Below are 19785 nucleotides of genomic sequence, written 5' to 3' on the forward strand. Positions count from 1 at the left end.
TGAGGGCAAGTAAACAGTGAGTACATTTTTAATTTTTGGGTGTATTATTTATTTAAGTCACTAAGCTTTGACCATTAGACAGTCAACAGGATGAATATTCAGTTAGCAGAGTGATTAAAGTCCTTGATGATTTTTGTGTTTCTGGGGTACATGTCCTGCAGAGAGAGGTGAACAGACACTGAGATGTGCTCAACCTAATTCTCATTCTTGACTGTAGCGTTTCCCATACCACACCTAGATGCAGTTAATAGACTTGCAGTTAAGTGGCCCCTAAATAAATAGATTTCAGGATTGCTGCAAAGCTCTGAACTTCCTCAGCTGGCCTGATTTCTTGCATTCTTGTTAGCTATTATGTCTTAAACAATTGTATCATCTGCAAATTTAATATTAGAGGTGAAGCTATGGAAGGAAACAGTGATATAGAGAGAAAGAGAGAGTAGAGCAGGGGACTCAGGACAGCCCAGCGGTGGCCCCCTTTATTCAGGGTGATGGAGTTGGGAGTTAATTAATCTACTTTCATCAGTTCTGCCAGGTCACAAAGTGCAGAGTCCAGTCAGAGTGAGGTATTCAGGCCGAGTGTATAATACAAACATTTTTGCATTTCCTACAAAAACAAACTGACAGCTCCAATTTGGTAAGAAATTATACTCACAGAAGGTTCTTCATGTTATTTACCAACTGTTAGAATACTTTATGAATTGAATATTAACTGTTGTTACTTGTAAAATGTATTCATTCATTTTCCTTTGGCTTAGTGCCTGATTATCAGGGGTCACCACAGCGGAATGAACCACATACTATTCCAGCATAGGTTTTACACAGTGGATGCCCCTCTAACCGCAACCCAGTACTGGGAAACACCAATGCACTCTCACATATTTACACACACTTATACACTACGGCCAAATTTTGTTAATGTTAATGTTCCATATGTCTGAAATATTCTGAAGCAGCAATTCTACATTTTGATTGCTTGCCGCCGAACTGCGTCATAGCTCATTACCATAAAGTTGACTTGATTTCAACTCTCCTCCATGTTCACACCAGCGAAAACGCGCCGCACTGCTCCTCGCCGCCTGCTACCATTGAAAATGAATGACTTCCGGCTATTGACGCACTTGCCGCTTTCTGTGTGTACATACAGTAAGAGTTATTTTGTGATCTGGTGATGCGCCCCATGGGGCATGATAAACTTAACAATATCCTGAAGTGTGTTTTTTGCTGAAGTTTCCAAATCTCGTAGTGTGTTGAAATCCAAATCCTCTAAAGGATTGTTAGGCTGCATTAATTAGAGCAACTAGAGACAGGAACTCTTCCCAAAAGACATTATAGTTTGAACGGCATCTAGGCTAATGTTAGTCTGTTTTTTATTATCCCGAGGCCATAATCCTAGACTAGGCCATATCCTGAGCGAATTCTTTGGTGGTCATGGAGGAGTAGAGAGCATGAGACTGTTTCCTGAAAGACCCCAGTGACAAACGAGTCTTCGCATTGATTCCGTGGGCCAGCCTGTACACCAGCCGGTGACCTCTCCCACCTGCAGCTTCTCTACAATGGACGTCCAGCCTTCAGCCTCCGATGCCTAGACTGCAGCTCTGCACAGGAAGTCTCTCTTCCTGTGCAGGAAGAGAGACTGAAAATTGGACTGACAGTTTCAGTTTACTAGAACTTTTATGTGAAGCTGCTTTGACACAATCTACATTGTAAAAGCACTATAGAAATAAAGATGAATTGAAATGAATTGCAAGTTTTAGATTAGAGGTAATAAAATTGCCAAATATTTTCCTCATGTGTGTGCAGCAAGCAGATTTCATTATCGTTTAGGATTTTAAACTCCTTAAATCTAAGTCTGGCTTTGTGCACATTAAAAGCACTGAATGCAGCTAAGCTTGCAACTGCACACAGACCCCTCTCTGGACAGCTAACAAAGCCCTGTCAGAAGATCTTAATGATCTTGAAGATGAGGGAGCTTTAAAAACAAACAGCAAATTTATTAATTGAAAAGAAACACTTAAATAAATACCATGTAACATGATCCTTTTATTTTGACTAGGAGAACAACCTTGTTGCAGCATGTACCATTTGTAATAGATGACTGAGGGAGAAAACTGCTATAAACTGTTATTGACAACAGAACTTAACACATTTGCTTAGTCAAACAAAGATCAGCATCAAGTATGACAACAAGACTCCTAACCTGTAAAAAGACTGAGGAGGTCAGCCTGGCTGATCCTGCTTTCAAGAAGTTTAGTACTTCCGATACTCTCCTGGCTGCCTGATATTTTGGAATGTTCCACAACCTGGAATATTTGTATGGCTTTTAATTCTCTTTTCCTCCTTTATGTTAAGCTGCTTTGACAGAATTTACATTGTAAAAAGAGCTATGGAAATAAAGATGAATTTAATTTAATAAGGCTCAGAGAACAGCAAGAGGGTCTCTGGCTAAAGTCCCAACTGGTTAAAATGGTATTTCTATGTGGAGTTTGCATGTTCTCCACATGCTGGCATAGAGTTCTTTTTGGTGCTCTAGTTTCCTATTATAGTACAAAGACATGCGGTATAATGAGAATTGGATAAAGGCTAAATTGGCCGTAGTGTATGAGTGTGTGTGAATGGGTGTGCTGTTAGTGCTGGAAAGGCATAAAACATAATTGGCGGTTCATTCCACTGTGGTGACCCATGATAAATTAGATATTAAGCCGAAGGAAAGTGAGCGAGAGTGACTGTGAATTGAATAAAAGCATTTTATGTAAATGACAAGGCTTATACACGTGGCTATGAAATGGTTACATCTGTGTTGTTGTGTTGATTTTTTTTGTTGTGAAAAAAAAAAACACAATCACATCACTTACTGTACTTTGAAAGTGTTACCATTCTCCACAAAAATCAACCTATAAATTTCATAATTACAATATATTCTGTAACTGATCAAACATCTATACTAAATATCTGTACTATAATTAGACTTCTGTTAGGGACCCAGATCATATTGTTAGCTGCTACTCTGAAGAAATATCTAGAGCATGATATATTAAATCTCAGTGCGGAACTTGACAGTGGAATTCTTCATCTTCTCTTTGTAGACCTTATCGAACTGTTCATTTTGTGACACAGTGAAGTGATTTTTCCAGTCTCCAACTTTACCTTTTGAAAAGAGAAGATAAAATGTATTAGTCAGAATTCAGAGGGACTAAATGGGATGTTTCAGTACTTCTTTCACCTTTCCGCATGAAGGGCGAGATCTTGAAGTCCATGACTGGGAGAGAGGAATAGTTGGTCATCTTGTTTTGTTTCATTGCATCAAACTGAACGTCTTTCGTTATCTTCTCCCTGTCATTGACTGAAGTGGACAAACCCAAGAAAGAACACAAATGGTCCACTTCACGTCCAGTGTCCTGGTAAAGACAGATTTTTTTTATTCCAAACTATTTATCACTGTATTTATAACTGATTTTACAGCTACATGTTACTTTATGAACTTACTTCAACCAAATCCTCAAAGAACAAGTACAATAGGTTAGAATAAGTCTGTTTTTTTTCCCAGTATCCATTGACATGGTCATACCAAGGACCAAATACACCTGGAAAGAAATGTCCGATGTTAAATCTTATTCCAATATTTATGTACAGCATGTAGGGGTTGCATGTAAAAACATTTTGTTAAAAGTTAAAAGCTATCTTGTTTTTGTAAAATTTTATTAATATTTTTAAAGAGCCCTTATTTTGCTGACATGCGTGCAAGGTCAAAAAACACCCTCGTTGTCTTATAATATGCATCTAATTTTACCTAATTATCCCAGCGACTCTCATATGATTTGTTCAGCGATTCATTTGTTCCCAAACCCCTCCTTAGCGCGAAGCTCATCTGCGCTGATTGGACCGATGACCCAGTTTATTGAGATTGGTTGACTGCGTTCAGCACAAGACAGACAGAAATGCACACCACGGCTACAGTATGAATTAGCAGAAAGTATTTGAGATCCCAGTGCAGGAATGCAATAAAACAATGCAGATAAACACCAGCATACTCTACTCTTAACCCTAACCCCAAGTAATGACAACGACACACATTCAGTATTAATCCACACAATGGCAAAATTTGAAAATTGACCGTGTGGGAAAAGCTGATGGTGGCCATAGCAAAGGCAAACAGCAGAGGATCGCCAGTTTAGAATCGCATTTAAATCGGTAAAGGAAGAAGCAGGCATCGCGTTTTTAACATAGTTTTGGACCCGATATGTGAACAGCCCCATACAGATTTAACTGATTTATAATCTATACGCCGCGCGGGGTGATTACAACTTACAACACATAATTAAACACATGTTTTGCAAACTACACAAAACGAGGCAACAATTTTAATGACACTTACAGTACATGTTATGATCCAGAGGAAGAAGAAACACAAACAAACACAGCACTAGGTTGGCTATACTGTGGTATTGTTGTGAGAATGAACTTTAACCCTGCATTCCCCACAGCCGAATCTCCATCTGTCAGTGATCGTCATCTTCATGTCATGATCAGTCCTGTGATCCCTCGTGCCTCTGCTAGTGTCTGAAGTGAAAGCACGTCCACATTTTACCGGAACTGTAACTCCATATTTTGGCGATGTACCGTATCGATGTCAATGCGATCAATCAAAAGATCCAAACCCAACTCGATTTGTTTATTCGACTCTGAGTAAAATATTTTGCTAAAGAATCAATAGTTTTAAACAAGGTGCACTTTTAGATTTAAACCTCAGCTGGATGTTTTTATTCACTTAGAGCTGTGTTACACACTGCATGGAAGCTCATTTTCAAAAAACCCATAATAGGGGCACTTTAAAATTATATTAAAATGGCTGTTTAAAATGGTTGAAATTGTAACTTGAATGCTAATTTATTTTTATTATTAGACATTTGATCACTTTTACTTACTCTTTCCATCCATGAATTTCTGTAAGTAGGTGTTCCAATCTCCTGGTTCAGGCTCTGCCATGTTCATTCGATCAAAATGAAAATAGGAAACCACATTGTCTTTTGCATTCCGAGCTACATACACAACCTGGAATAGGTGAAAAATGTGAAGGACATTATGTGTTAATAAGAGAAAACTATTGTCATTAATTCACAGAAAGATGCCAGAATAATTATGTTGTTTTGCTGATTTACAAAATGACAAAAATCATTTACTCTGTCAAGTTTCTCAGTGTGTGTTTTGTTTACACTGGAAATACCTGTAATGCTAACTCACTATACAAGTAGCTCAAACTCACTCATTAAGAGACAGGAACCGGTGGACGTGCAACAACTTAAATCAAAAAGTGAACAAAAAATAAAAGTATCTATCTGGGAGCCTCTCCTTGGGACCCGGCGCTTGTTAAACACTCGTGCCAATGGGTCCCACCCACACTAGTCACCAATGCCAACCGATTGATAACAGAGCTTGCATTTAAAAGGATAGGACCAAGATGGCGCCGATGACGATGGCAGCCTCCGTGTCGTGCTCTGCAGTAGTGTTTGTGTTTTTGTTAGTTTGTCCTGTCTCGAGTCATTTTCCTACAATTAGTTTCACCAGAGACGAATTGTTGGACATTCGGGCACATACACCACCGAATATTTTTCCATACCTGGATTTATCTGATGTTCTGTTGGACATCGTAGTCGGAGGAGCCGCGGTGCTGCTCAAACGCTTTCAAGCGCGCAGACGAGGAAAGCGTGCAGGCGCGCTTGTGAAACTCAGACAGCGCGGATTTCGGACCGCGCTGCCTAGCATTCATCTAGCAAATCTCCGCTCTCTACCCAACAAAATAGACGAACTCATTCTGCTCTCTCAGACAAACAGGGATTTTCTGCATTCAGCTGCTCTGTGTTTCACGGAAACCTGGCTGAACGACACCATACCGGACAACGCGCTTCACCTACCGGGCTATCAGCTGTTCAGAGCGGATCGCGACGAAGAATCAACGCGGAAATCACGCGGTGGCGGGACGTGCTTTTACATCAATGAAAGGTGGTGTACAGATGTAACAGTTTTAAAGAAGATGTGCTGTCCAGATCTCGAAGCACTGTTTATTAACTGTAAGCCTTTTTACTCCCCGCGCGAGTTCTGCTCGTTCATCCTCGTCAGTGTTTACATTCCTCCGCTCGCGCACGCGAGTCTGGCGATACAGAGACTAGCTGATCAGATCACGGTGTTAGAGCAACAACACCCGGACTCTGCTTTAATCATTCTCGGGGACTTTAACAAAGCAAAACTGTCCCGTGAACTGCCAAAATATAGACAGCATGTTACATGTCCCACAAGAGACAGAAATATACTGGATCACTGTTATACTACAATAAAGGATGCATACCGCTCCGTCCAACGAGCAGCTTTGGGACACTCTGACCATTGTTTGATTCATCTTATTCCAACCTACAGGCAGAAACTGAAAACAGCCAAACCTGTATTAAGATCTGTGAAAAGATGGACTAACGAAACAGAGCGGGATCTACAAGCCTGTTTCGACCTCACTGACTGGAGTGTTTTTGAAGCTGCTGCAAACGATCTGGATGAGCTCACAGAGACTGTAACATCTTATATCAGTTTCTGTGAAGACGTGTGCATTCCTACCAGGACTCAACTCACATACAATAATGACAAACCATGGTTCACTGTAAAACTCAGACAGCTACGTCAGGCCAAGGAGGTTGCTTACAGAAATGGGGATAGGGCCTTGTATAAACAGGCCAAATACACACTGGAAAAGGAGATCAGAGTCGCAAAAAGGAACTATTCTGAGAAACTAAGGAGTCAGTTCTCTTCCAGCGACTCAGCATCTGTGTGGAAAAGTTTGAAAAACATCACAAACTACAAGACACCATCCCCCAGCACTGTAGACAATGAACGACTTGCAAACGACCTGAATGAGTTTTACTGCCGGTTTGAGAAAACCCCCCACACCCACTCTGAACTGCTCTTCACGCCACCATTAACACCACCATCCCCCGCCTCCCTCATACCTGCCCTACAGTTCAGTGAAGAGGAGGTGTGCCAGGTCTTCCGGAAACAAAAGAGGAAAAAAGCACCAGGCCCAGATTTTATAACACCAGCCTGTTTAAAATCCTGTGCTGACCAACTGGCCCCCATCTTCACCCTGATCTTCAACAGATCACTGGAGCTGTGTGAAGTGCCCTCCTGCCTCAAACGCTCCACCATCATCCCCATCCCAAAGAAACCCAAACTTACAGGACTAAATGACTACAGACCGGTGGCACTAACATCTGTGGTCATGAAGTCCTTTGAAAAACTGATGCTGGCTCACCTGAAGGACATCACTGAACCCTCACTGGATTCTCTTCAGTTTGCCTACAGAGCAAACAGGTCTGTGGATGATGCAGTAAATATGGGACTGCATTATGCTCTGCAACACCTAGACAGACCAGGGACCTATGTGAGGATGTTGTTTGTTGACTTCAGCTCGGCGTTTAACACCATCATCCCAAAACTTCTCCTGCCCAAATTAACTCAGCTCTCTGTGCCCACCTCTGTCTGTCATTGGATCAACAGCTTCCTAACGGACAGGCAGCAGCTGGTGAAGCTGGGAAAATTCTCATCTAGCATCCGCACAATCAGCACTGGCGCCCCCCAGGGGTGTGTCCTCTCCCCACTGCTCTTCTCCCTGTACACGAATGACTGCACATCAAAAGACTCCTCTGTGAAGCTCTTGAAGTTTGCAGACGACACCACACTTATCGGCCTCATTCAGGACGGTGACGAGTCTGCCTACAGACAGGAGGTTAAGGAGTTGGCTGTCTGGTGCAGTAACAACAACCTGGAGCTCAACACGCTCAAAACAGTGGAGATGATAGTGGACTTCAGGAGAAACCCCCCTGCTCTCCCCCCACTGAGCATCATGGACAGCATTGTGGCAGCAGTGGAGTCATTCAAGTTCCTGGGCACCACCATCTCTAAGGACCTGAAGTGGGACACTCACATTGACTCCATTGTCAAAAAAGCTCAACAGAGGATGTACTTTCTTCGTCAGCTGAGGAAGTTTAACCTCCCAAAGGAGCTGCTGAAACAGTTCTACACCTCCATCATTGAATCAGTCATCTGCACATCAATAACTGTCTGGTTTAGCTCAGCTACTAAATACGACCTCCAAAGACTACGTCGAATAGTTCGGACTGCTGAGCGAATCACTGGTACAACCCTTCCTACTCCCCAAGAACTGTACTTATCCAGAGCGAGCAGAAGGGCTGCCAAAATCACTCTGGACCCCTCACACCCAGCACACTGCCTCTTTGAACTTTTACCTTCTGGTCGACGCTACAGAGCACTGCGCACCAGAACAGCCCGACACAGAAACAGTTTCTTCCCTCAGGCAATCCATCTCATGAACACTTGATGATAATAATTGTGGAACCAACATCACTACTTGCTATACACTTTTATACACATATACACTTATTTAACAACACACTTTACATGCCAATTTGCACATAACAGCTGCACATATAACGTTGTATATAGTAATAAACATGTACATACACTTGTCAATCTGTATATTTGCACTCACTACTTACTTCTATTTTTAAAAAAATATATTTATTATCTGTTTTTTGTCCTGTCTCTGTAATCCTGTTGCACTGTAGAAGCTCTGTCACGAAAACAAATTCCTCGTATGTGTGAACATACCTGGCAATAAAGCTCTTTCTGATTCTTTCTGATTCTGATTCTGATTCTGATTTAGGCATGGGACGATAACCGTTTTCAAGGTATATCGGTTTGGAAAAGTCAATGTTTTTAAAAACTTTTTCTGTTATACCATTCCTAAGGTATATGTAAGATTTTTTTATTTAACATTTTAAATTTTTTTTTTTTAGGACAACAGTATCTCCAGCAGAAAAAAATATCCAAATATGCCGTTTTAAATGGTAAAGAAATCAGTGTTTTTAAAACTAATGAAGACAGCAGAAGTCAGTGATTCATTTGAGTTATTTAACCTGATATATTTACTGTTTCAAAATATTTTTTAAATAAATATATTGTGTTCAAAGGGGAAAAAAGTTTTAGTTTCTTACCCAGACAGTTAAAAAGAATATATTTTAGCATAATCCTGTGATACTGTGAAATCGTGATATTTTTATACAAGGTTATCATACCGTCAGAATCTTATACCGGCCCATGCCTACTTGCGCTACATGTCGTCACAACGTGTTGTTACATTTTTTGAGATGCACATCAGGGTTGATGTCATCCATGTCCACTTGATACAGATGTATAAATCAGCCTTATGTGACCCATAGTAACATAGAGCACTAGGAACTATGCTGTATTAATCAAGGACCTTTGCTGCAGTACCATGGCTGCACCAGGTGCAATGATATCACACAGCACTATTACCTAGTTACCTAGGCAGGGAACTATTTTCCAGTGCAGCCCAATTTCATTTCTTCTGCTGCAGCCATGGGATGGCAGCAAAGTTCGTTGATTATTACACCAGAATGAGAGTATAGTTCCTAGCCTTATCCACTTTTCATTATTCATCAGGCTTGGTACATGGTCCAATTACCGAAGAAAATTACAGATTTTTTTTGAATTTTTTGAGTGAGATTGTTATGATCAAATCCGATTCGATGATTTATGCTAAGCTAAGGTAAAAGTGCTCCCGCTAGACCTGGAGATCAGCTGAATGGAACTGATTAACTCTAGGGAACTTGTAAGATGGGCCTATTTCTCCCAAAAAGTGGAATGTTGCTTCAACTTTTAGATGTGAAAAGAAAAAAAAGTGATTTATTGATCATAAATTCTAAATGCAGACATACACAGTGCAATTTTTGATATTCATAAGAGTTTGTCCGAAAATAGTTTAGAGACAATGATTTACGACACAGGTTTATAACCTAGTGAATTCTTAAGTAATTGCATGAAATTCCATGCCAAAAAACAAGGACAGAGGAAAACATTGCATTCTATTTTTATACTCTCTGTAGCTCTCTCTCTCTCTTTCTCTGTGAGCTATTAATACAAGCTATGAATGTTTACTACACAAAACACAAAATACAGGTTCAATTTTAGCACCGGGAAACCAAACTGGTTCCCTGTGTGTGTATTTGTGAATTTTAATTGTAAAATACTATTTCTGACGACTCATGCATGACACGCTCAGAGTTTATCATCCTGGGGTGCATATCCGAAAACCATCGTTAGCCAACTAAGGTCGCAAGTTGTGTCGTTACATAGTTCATTGATTTGGCGTTTCCCAAATCCATTGTTCCAACGAACATTCGCCAACTTCGTCGCAAACTTCTACACTTGCAACTACACCTCTGGAGCTGTAGTTAGAAACATAGTTCCTGACTATGTTCTATTCCCAGTTATCCCCCCATGCCCTATTCGTTTAGAACCTTCTAACATTTAAACTTGGAATTATTTTTTTCAAGCATTAAAGTCATCACTGTAATTTGCTTTTAAAGTATTTTTTCAGTTCAGTTTTAGAGATCTTCATGTTTACAATTGCACTCCCTTCACAGTGCACTTTGAAAACATTGATGTCATTTTGAACACAGCCGTGGTTCATGACGAAAGCTATAGTTGACCTATTATTTAAAAGCGGAATTTATGTTAAGTCTCCAAAGCTTGTGAAATCAAAAAAATCATAGCATACGTTAATGCTTTTAATTTATAGTAGGTTGTTTATTTAGAATCTGTACTGTATATGACATGAGCCTGTTAGTTAGAACATTTCTGCATTGGTTTGCGTGTGTCAATATGTAAAAGTAGACTTTTCAAAATAAATAAATAAATAAATGAATAAACAAACAATATCCTAGTTAATAGTAATCGTCATCATCGTCATTAATATTATTATTATCAATAAAGTAGGATTTTTTTTCATTTCCTAATAAATAATAAATATTTTATTTCTTAATAAATGCCTCACTATTTATTTATATGATTTATATATGATATTAGAATACCTGTTAGCTTTTGTAAGTGATTTTATGTTAATTTAGAATAGACTATGGAATATTCTCAATAATATTTGTAAAGGAAACAGGCCATATGTGCCGTTTACATATATTTAAATTAATATGGAAAGCGAGTGCATGTTTTTACCAAAACTAATATTGGATGTTTTTTAATGCATATAAATGTAAAACAATATAACTTGCACAAAGAAATTATGGGGTTCTTCTCTAAATAAGTTTTGTACCACCCCGTTTAGAGCATCATGATGGGCGTTATAACTAACGTGGTTCAAACGATGGATCTGCGACAGAGAAACTACAGATTTTGGGAAACACTAGTCACTACATCATTCTTTTGCCAAACAATGCATCGTACTATGATTGTTCAGCCGCGAGTTACGTCGTTGTTTGGGAAACAACGTTTTTTAACATGTTATAAAATGACGGGGAGCTCATGAGATGCCAGGCTTGGCTAAGTTCCTCAGACATAGTACGAGCCACAACCGTATAATCATCAAAGATTTCCAAGCAACTTCCTCAGACAGGAAAAACATTTGTACAAGCTTGCATGACAGTAAAAACCGCACCATGTATGTCCACTTCAAGGCCTTGGACAAAAAACAAAGTCTAACTCTGGTGATTAAAATGACAGAGCAAAAAGGGTAATAAAATCCACTGTGCACTTAAATATTAGTTATATATATTAAATGACAGAATCATGAAATGTTGTATGAATTACCTTTGAGTTCTGCTCCCAGAAGGACTTGGGGACAAGCTGAACAGGTAAATGAGTTTTAATGAGTCGAGGAGAGGTTGTCATATTATCAGCCAGTTCCGTTCCTGAAAATTAAATAAATGTGGTTCTAAATTGTATCCTTAGACCACAAAATCAGTCTTAAGTTGCAAAAGCCAAAAATGTAAGAGCCATTTCTTTATTCGATTAATTCTTTATTGTAATTGTTTGTCTTTTATTTTTCTTTCTTGAGGCTACGTGCCTACAGGTCAAAGGCCATTGAACAGGAATGTGAAGGTGGAGGTTTGATTTACTGAGAGTGCACAAATTTTTGACGTTGAACTTGGCCTTGCCTCTGCTTTGTGAAATTTCTTTTCCAGTCCAACTTGTTTTTATTTTATTAATTTAATTAAAGAGCTATATTCTACATTTCTTTATTGTAAATAAAACAAATACTATTTCTGAATGATTAACTCTTCATGGATTTTTTTCTGCAGCCAATCACAAGCATCAAAGATCCCAATCAACATCAAATGTGGCATACAAAGGAATGTGAAACTCTGGATAAATTGCCACTATAATATATACACAATAATGAACATTTGAACACAATGATAAAGATGGACTATGTATATAGTCTGACCTGGTGCAATCACTTTAAAACAAGACTCCAGGAATGGCACTCTCATGTAGATAGGCTGAGAAGTATGTTCCTCTGGTGCATCTTTACCAAAATACAGAAGGTCTAGAATATATGACACCCAGGTGGTACCTAGAAGAAGAATGGAGAAAAGGAATCCATGGAATAAACTGCAAACCTATAAAATGATAGTCTGTCTAACACTTTTGTACTCAAGATTACAGCATGCCGTCTGTATTACATGTCTGAAATCTTGGGTAAATAGCTTGTGTGATATAGGTTCAAAGTTGTCATGAAACTCTTAATCCTGCTTGATAGTTCTTTAATTATACCTGCTAGCAATCACATCATCTACAAAGCAAAATCCTGACAAAAGTCTTGTCGCCTATCTAAGTTTTAGGAACAACATATAATAACTTGACTTCTAGTTCATCGTTTGGTATCAGAAGTGGCTAATATGAAAGGCAAAGGCCAGATTACGCTTACTTTACCAAAATAAAATATGATCATGCCTTGATTTTTAATTATTTAATTAGGACAGTAAGGTCTGACTTTGCTAAGACTAAAGTCTTGTCACTTAACAGAAATAATTTCAATGCCTCCTCCATCTTACCCCAGACATGCTCAATAATGTTCATGTCTGGTGATTGGGCTGGCCAACCCTGGAGCACTTTCACCTTACAGGAACTTTGATTTGGAGGTTGAAGTATGAGAAGGAGCGCTATCCTGCTAAAGAATTTGCCCTCTCTTGTGGTTTGAAATGTAATGAGTAGCAAAAATGTCTTGATACCTCAGGCTGTTGATGTTGTCATCCACTCTGCAGATCTCTCGCAAGCCCCCATACTGACTGTAACCCCAAACCATGATTTTTCCTTCACCGTACTTGAATGATTTCTGTAACAATGATGTTTCATCAGAAAAATCTACCTTCTACCACTTTTCCAAATGATTAACTAGAAGTCAAGTTATTGTTTGTTGTTCTTACAACTGTGATCGACGACAAGGCTTTTGTCCGGTAGTTTACATCTAAGAAATGTCAACACTCGTTTTACTCTATATCTTTGTGCATACTGAATTATTACATTATTAATCTCTTAATGAACAGTCATCATAAGTTTTTAGCCAAGTGTCAGGTTTAATAGTCTTGCAGAGGTTTATAACTGCAGTGTTTATGCAAATCGGATTGTATGCAAAAGCTGTGAGGATACACCATCTTAGTTACAGATCCAGGAATAGGCTAACGAGAAAGAAACATTTGGAGTTTACCATATTAAACTGTGAAAATCATTAATCTTCACTTCCAACAGCAAATCACTTATTTAAATAGGAGTATAAGGGTCAGTTTGAACGCTTGCAACTAGCAATTAGGCATGCCAGCCCAGGCACACATAGTCATAGACCACTAATGTTAAGCCATTCACTATGGTACCTCAGGCACAACTAGTAACAGGCAACTAGTGTTAAGCCATTTGGCATGGTAGCCCAGGCACACATATTTAGTAAAACATGGTCTCATGAAAAATATACAAAGTCATGGCCCCGTGGTCAGTTCCCTCACCTGCTTTGGGGTAAGTGGCGATTAGAATGTCATCAGGTCTTGCTTGAAAGTTTTTCACCTTTTCCCAGTTGTCAGTGAAGTGGTTGATCATTGAGATTCCCTCAAACTCAAAAATTTCAGGCCTGGAAAATTTCATCTACAGTATAAAAAGGGTCAGGTTATTGCTGAAGTTTCAATGCATTCGTTTCTGTTTGGAGTTAATCTTTCGTTTTAGTTTAGTTTTAGTATCTTTCGAGTTTTGAGGTTATGCTCACAGAATTGTCAAAAAATAACTTAACATGATAATTCTTCTTATATTTATTAAATATTACAAATTTCCAAAGCGCATTCAAATGATCATAACATATGAAATAAACTGTAAGTTATGTTTAGGCAGCACAGTGGCACAGTGGGTAGCGCTCTTGCCTCACAGCTATAGGGTTGCTGGTTCGAGTCTCAGCTGGGTTTGTTGGCATTTCTGTGTGGAGTTTGCATGTTCTCCCCGTGTTCGTGTGGGATTCCTCCTGGTACTCGGGTTTCCCCCACAAGTCTAAAGACATGGACTATAGGGGAACTGGATAAGCTAAATTATCCGTAGTGCATGTGTGTGAATGGGAGTGTATGGTTGTTTCCCAGTTATGGGTTGCAGCTGGAAGGGCATCCGCTGCGTATGCTGAATAAGTTAGTGATTCATTCCGCTGTGGTGACCCCAGATTAATAAAGGGACTAATGCCGAGTTCAGACTGCATGATTTGAAAAGTAATCATGTCACAGAAGTTTTTACACTGCATGACTATCTGAGCTAGCATTTTGTCGCTGCTTTGTTTACACTGCAAGATGGATCGCGACAGAGGGTTTCACATTGCATGACTTTACAATAGGATGAATTGCCAACAAATTCATCCAAGCTACGTCTCACAACCAAAAACACAAAGTATATCTTTTGTTATTAACTACATAACGAGAAAGAAGCCTTAAATGGGGTAAAAAAACTTATTTAAACATATTTGCTCACCTGGGTTTGAAGGGAATTAGCAATTTCTCCTCAACTTTCTTTTTTGACCCAGTTGTTATATTGCCCACATGAGTGCTTTTAACTTCTCCCTCAACCTCCCACTGGCGTCAGGTACCCACACTAGTGAATGCTGCTCTTTCATTGGCTGTAGACGATTATCGATGTTCTTTTCAGTCAAAACTCATTTCATAAATATTTAGCATGCCAAATATCTCACAGACATCGGCGACTCATCTGCAATTCTCTCAGATGGTGTCTTTGGTAGTTCACATTGTGTGATTGTTACTTACGTGAACAAGCAATGATTTGCCTGTGATTTTAGGCATTTGTCAGCGATTTCTCAAAACTTGTCGGCGAGTAAAAATCGGGGCCAAAATCATGCAGTCTGAACTTGGCATAAGCCGAAAAGAAAATGAATGAATGAATGAAGTTATGTTTTGCATGTTCTTACCTGGGAGTGCATAAAGTGTATGTAATTATAACATTGTAGTATTAAAATGGAAGAAAATATTTAGAAAACTGTTACTATTGATCACCTTGTGAGTTTGCAGGAATTGTAAATTCTTAATGTGTACATTTTAATTCACAGAATTTTTTAAAACAAAGCTTATAATTTTCATTTATATTTTCTAACCTGTATATGTCTATCCATATTTACACTGTAGTTGTTAATTTTCATTTAAACTTTGTTCATTTTTCAATCCAATTCACAATAAAGAGTGAATGTTAAGGGTTTTTGACTTGTTACTTATTAATGCATTTTACTTCAAAATACTTTATTAAAAGGTTTTTAAATAAAAAAGATTGATTTACTTACAGAAGACAAGTCAGGGATGTCCATTGTGGTGAAACTGTGTTTTATATAGCAGATCTTGTACAATTTGCTTTTGCTCTTCTCAAACACGTCCTGCAGTTCCTTGTTGAACTACATACCATACTGTCATGCAATGCTGATGTCACAGTTTATCTTGTTCTTTCCTCTTTCCTCCACCCCTCTCCCTACGTGTACTTCGCACGTAGTTTCACACAGGATTTTCAAGTCCAGACAGTTTTTACTCTGTGCACTTTAGCTTGACCATGATAACAGATGTAGTTTCCGGCATTTTCTGCACACAGATGCACTCACCATCCCCCTACAACACACTGTTTACTTGGTTTAAGATGAGTTCTTTTATAGTGTTGCAACAACAAAGGAAATAACACAAAGGAAACTTCCATGGGCTAGAGGGGTGCCTGAAAGGTTTGCTTTGGCGTTGTGACAGGAAGTTAGCATTGATCTCAAAGGAGCAGTTTCTTGAGACTTTGAGGAAAACAGGCCTTTAGCCACAGTGGTCTCAAATTACTTCCAGCCTCTTTTTTGCAACTCGATCTAAAGCGACAAAACTGTATGCTACTTTTACAAATGACTTTGGCTGGTGTTTGTTGATTAAATGGACACCAGGAGGTGGGAATCAGCAACTTTTGTTGTTAGGAACATTATTTATTAGTATAGGATTGTTTGCAGATTCATCGCACAATAAAACATAAAGACCATTTTCATGATGTGCAGGATATAAAACATGTATAGGTGAAACAATGCCATCTTGTGGACATGTCATATAAACAAATACATTGAAACTTACCTGGAGCCAAGTATTAAGGGTTTTGGAGAAATATTTCAGACACCAAATTTCTCATGAGCCTAGTATTATACTTATAATGATTTGAACATACAGGCTACCACAAATACAGAATGAAATATTGAGTTATGTGACTAATAGATAAAATATATTTGTCATATTGCTAAATTCTGAGAAAATGTTATGTAATTTGTAAATAATTTTTTGGAACAACTTTGTCTTCATTCATCTATATGTTGTGGTCATAAACACATATAAGATGGTTGTGAACTGAAAAAAAAAACTATTTTGGTTATCTAAATGAGAAATGCCAATTAAATGCTCCATTTTATTTGTGGTATTTGAGGATTATTCAGAGATTTTTGTTTCTAAATAACATCTTTGCTTTTAGACATTTTGGCTAGTTGATTATTGCATAGTAGAGTGACTGTACGGTACTTAACAAATCAATGAGCAAGACTCAAATGAGTTTGAGAGCATATAATGGTAAAGGTGCACATACTCCTAGACATTCATTTCATATTCCTTTGGTTTCATCGCTTTATTCGTCAGGGGTCGCCACAGCGGAATGAACCACCAAATTATCCAGCATATGTTTTACATAGGTGACACAGTAGCGCAGTAGGAAGTGCTGTCGCCTCACAGCAACAAGGTCGCTGGTTTGAGCCTCGGCTGGGTCAGGTGGCGTTTCTGTGTAGAGTTTGCTTGTTCTCCCTGCGTTCGCGTGGGTTTTCCTCAGGGTGCTCTGGTTTCCCCCACAGTCCAAAGACATGCGATACAGGTGAATTAGGTATAGGCTAAATTGTCTGTAATGTATGAGTGTGAATGGATGTTTCCCAGAGATGGGTTGCAGCTGGAAGGGCATCCTCTGCATAAAACATGTGCTGGATAAATTGGCGGTTCATTCTGCTGTGGTGACCCCGGATAAAGAAAGGGACTAAGCCGAAAAGAAAATGAATGAATGAATGAATGTTTTACACAGCAGATGCCCTTCCATTTATGTATATATTGTATATATGTATGTATTTATGTGTGTGTATGTATTTATGTGTGTGTATGTATGTATGTATATATATATATATATATATATATATATATATATATATATATATGTATATATATATGTATATATATATATATATATATATATATATATATATATATATATATATATATATATATATATATAGAGAGAGAGAGAGAGAGAGAGAGAGAGAGAGAGAGAGAGTTAGTTTTTTTTTGTATAAGCTGCATATTTAACAATAAAAATAATACCAAAATCTTACAATTATGACATCAACATCGTAAAAAAAAATAAAACATAGAAAAAGAATAATAATTATAATAATAATAATTAAAAAAATCAAAGAGTATGGGCTACAATAACATTTGCAATAGATAAGAGTTGTTTGAGTTTATTCATAGTTCTGGTTGCTTTTCATCTTGAACATCCTTCAAGGGTTCTATCTGTCTACTTATATTTGTGTATAATTACCCAATTAAATTAAAAAGGTTTAACATAAAATATTTCTTATATATTTCATATAGTCTTTTTATATAGACTAATATTTTATATTGTTTTATTTAACACATTTTCATTATTTTACCGATTTAATACCTATATTAATTCGCATTCTTTCTATTTCATCACCTTTGCAGTAACCAGATTCCTGATAAATATGTTTGTGAATTTTATTTCGTAAGTGCTGTATGCTAGCATGCAGTGAGTTTGTGTATGTGAGTATTAATTTAGGTGTTTATGTGAGGATGGTGTATATGCAGGAATCGAGTTGTGTGTGTGTGTAAACGTGGGTGTTTACGCAAGGATCGCGCTTATATTTATGTGCGTGTGTATGCACGCATCAAGTTTATATGTATATGTATAAAAGTTTCATACATCTTTTGAACATTCAATAGGATAGGTGTATATGCGAGTAATTTATAGGTGTATATGCACGTGTTATGTATGTGTTGATGAGCGAAGTTTGATTTAAATCCTACATGGCGCGTCATAGCCATCTGTGTCTGCTTCATTGCCTTCTCTTCTGACACCACTAGTTTGAAGCTGCAGAGCACCGAAACTATAAGTTTATTGAAACTTAAAAAGCCGAACCACTTCCACATCTCTGCATTAGTCTTTCCTGTCTTATCAACTATTTCATCTGAATTCTTTCTTGTGGAAGCTTGTTGATTCACATCTGTATTCAGGGCACTCATTTTGTAGCTAAAACTTTCTGTGACAGAGCTTAAACAACTGCTGAGCGCTGGCAGCATGTCTGTGATATACGTCATCATGCAAGTGACATCACGCTCTCACTGATTAAGTGACAAGTGATAATATAAGATTTTATATATATGTATAATAAAAAATCTATACGCAAATTTATATCAAAATACCGGAAATGGGTTTAAAAATCATATAACAGTGATTGAAAAAAAATCTATAGCGATATATAGATATCGAATTATTGTCCAGCCCTAATTATTATTGAACATAAGTCTGTCCCTTATGCTACACTAGTCAAAATTCTTATTTCTCTTTTACCAGTTATTAAGACAGACCAGCTTGTTCACATTTTCTGAGTTTAAAGATGCTGTTTTATTCTGCACAACAGTGCCAGCAAGGAGAAAAGTCTTTCACATGGTAATGTGGTTGCAAGAGTGGACAAGTATTTGCAAGCTAATGAAGAATGTGTAGCATGGGCTGCGGTATGAGCTGACCACCACTCTAGAGCAGTGGTCCTTAACCACCGGGCCGCGGACCGATACCGGGCCGCACAGGAAATCATTAATTATTTCAGTTTCATTTATTATCCGAGTGTGAATGATCTTTTATTTTGTAAAAATGACCATATTCTCTCACTTACGTCTCGGTCACTTGAGTGCCCAAATTTACCCAGCAAAGCAGCAAAGTGTAAGATTATTAAATTAAGTCACTGATAAGCACCATAAGCACCTCCCATCAAAGACATCAAAAGCAAATGGCCATACATGTTTGAGCAAATCTACCTATATTATTATACAAGAAAAGCTCAGCCAGGTCATGTAGCAGTGTGGTAGATGGCATATATCGCCCTCTGAAGGGCACCATATTGAAGTGTCGTTCCAAACTTAAGTGCTCAAAACTGGTCACCTTGAAGGTCCTTGTTGACTTTATAAAAGCAAACTCATGAATAATGTTGTCAAGAAAGTATTGTCCAGTGAAGTTGCATTCCTCACATTTCTGAGAGAATCCGGTTGAACTTTTGCTCTTTGCTAATTTTAGTATGTTGTAAACCAGGGGTTCTCAACCTTTTTT

At 38.1% G+C, this 19785-nt stretch overlaps 1 protein-coding gene across 1 annotated transcript; it reads right to left on the reverse strand.

Moving 5' to 3' along the window:
* Positions 1–667: 667 nt before the first annotated feature.
* LOC130233298 (cytosolic sulfotransferase 1) lies at positions 668–16009 on the reverse strand. The gene is made up of 8 exons (XM_056463257.1): positions 15686–16009; positions 13875–14010; positions 12320–12448; positions 11683–11783; positions 4923–5049; positions 3484–3581; positions 3221–3395; positions 668–3144 (listed from the first exon to the last, which is right to left on the reverse strand). Exons 1-8 carry the CDS (start codon positions 15707–15709, stop codon positions 3032–3034), a joined length of 903 nt encoding a protein of 300 aa, XP_056319232.1. The 5' UTR covers positions 15710–16009; the 3' UTR covers positions 668–3031.
* Between the last annotated feature and the right edge of the window lie 3776 nt (positions 16010–19785).

This window comes from Danio aesculapii, chromosome 8 (assembly GCF_903798145.1).
Source record: "Danio aesculapii chromosome 8, fDanAes4.1, whole genome shotgun sequence".
NCBI classification, from domain to species: domain Eukaryota; kingdom Metazoa; phylum Chordata; class Actinopteri; order Cypriniformes; family Danionidae; genus Danio; species Danio aesculapii.

Excerpts from the sequence above, each read along its gene's own strand:
- LOC130233298 (XM_056463257.1), bottom strand. The coding sequence starts at position 15,709 with ATGGACATCCCTGACTTGTCTTCT. Across the intron at positions 3,582-4,922 it reads GAAATTCATGGATGGAAAGA|GTGTATTTGGTCCTTGGTAT; the intron begins GTAAGTAAAAGT and ends ATTTCTTTCCAG. Across the intron at positions 3,396-3,483 it reads TCTTTGAGGATTTGGTTGAA|GACACTGGACGTGAAGTGGA; the intron begins GTAAGTTCATAA and ends TGTCTTTACCAG.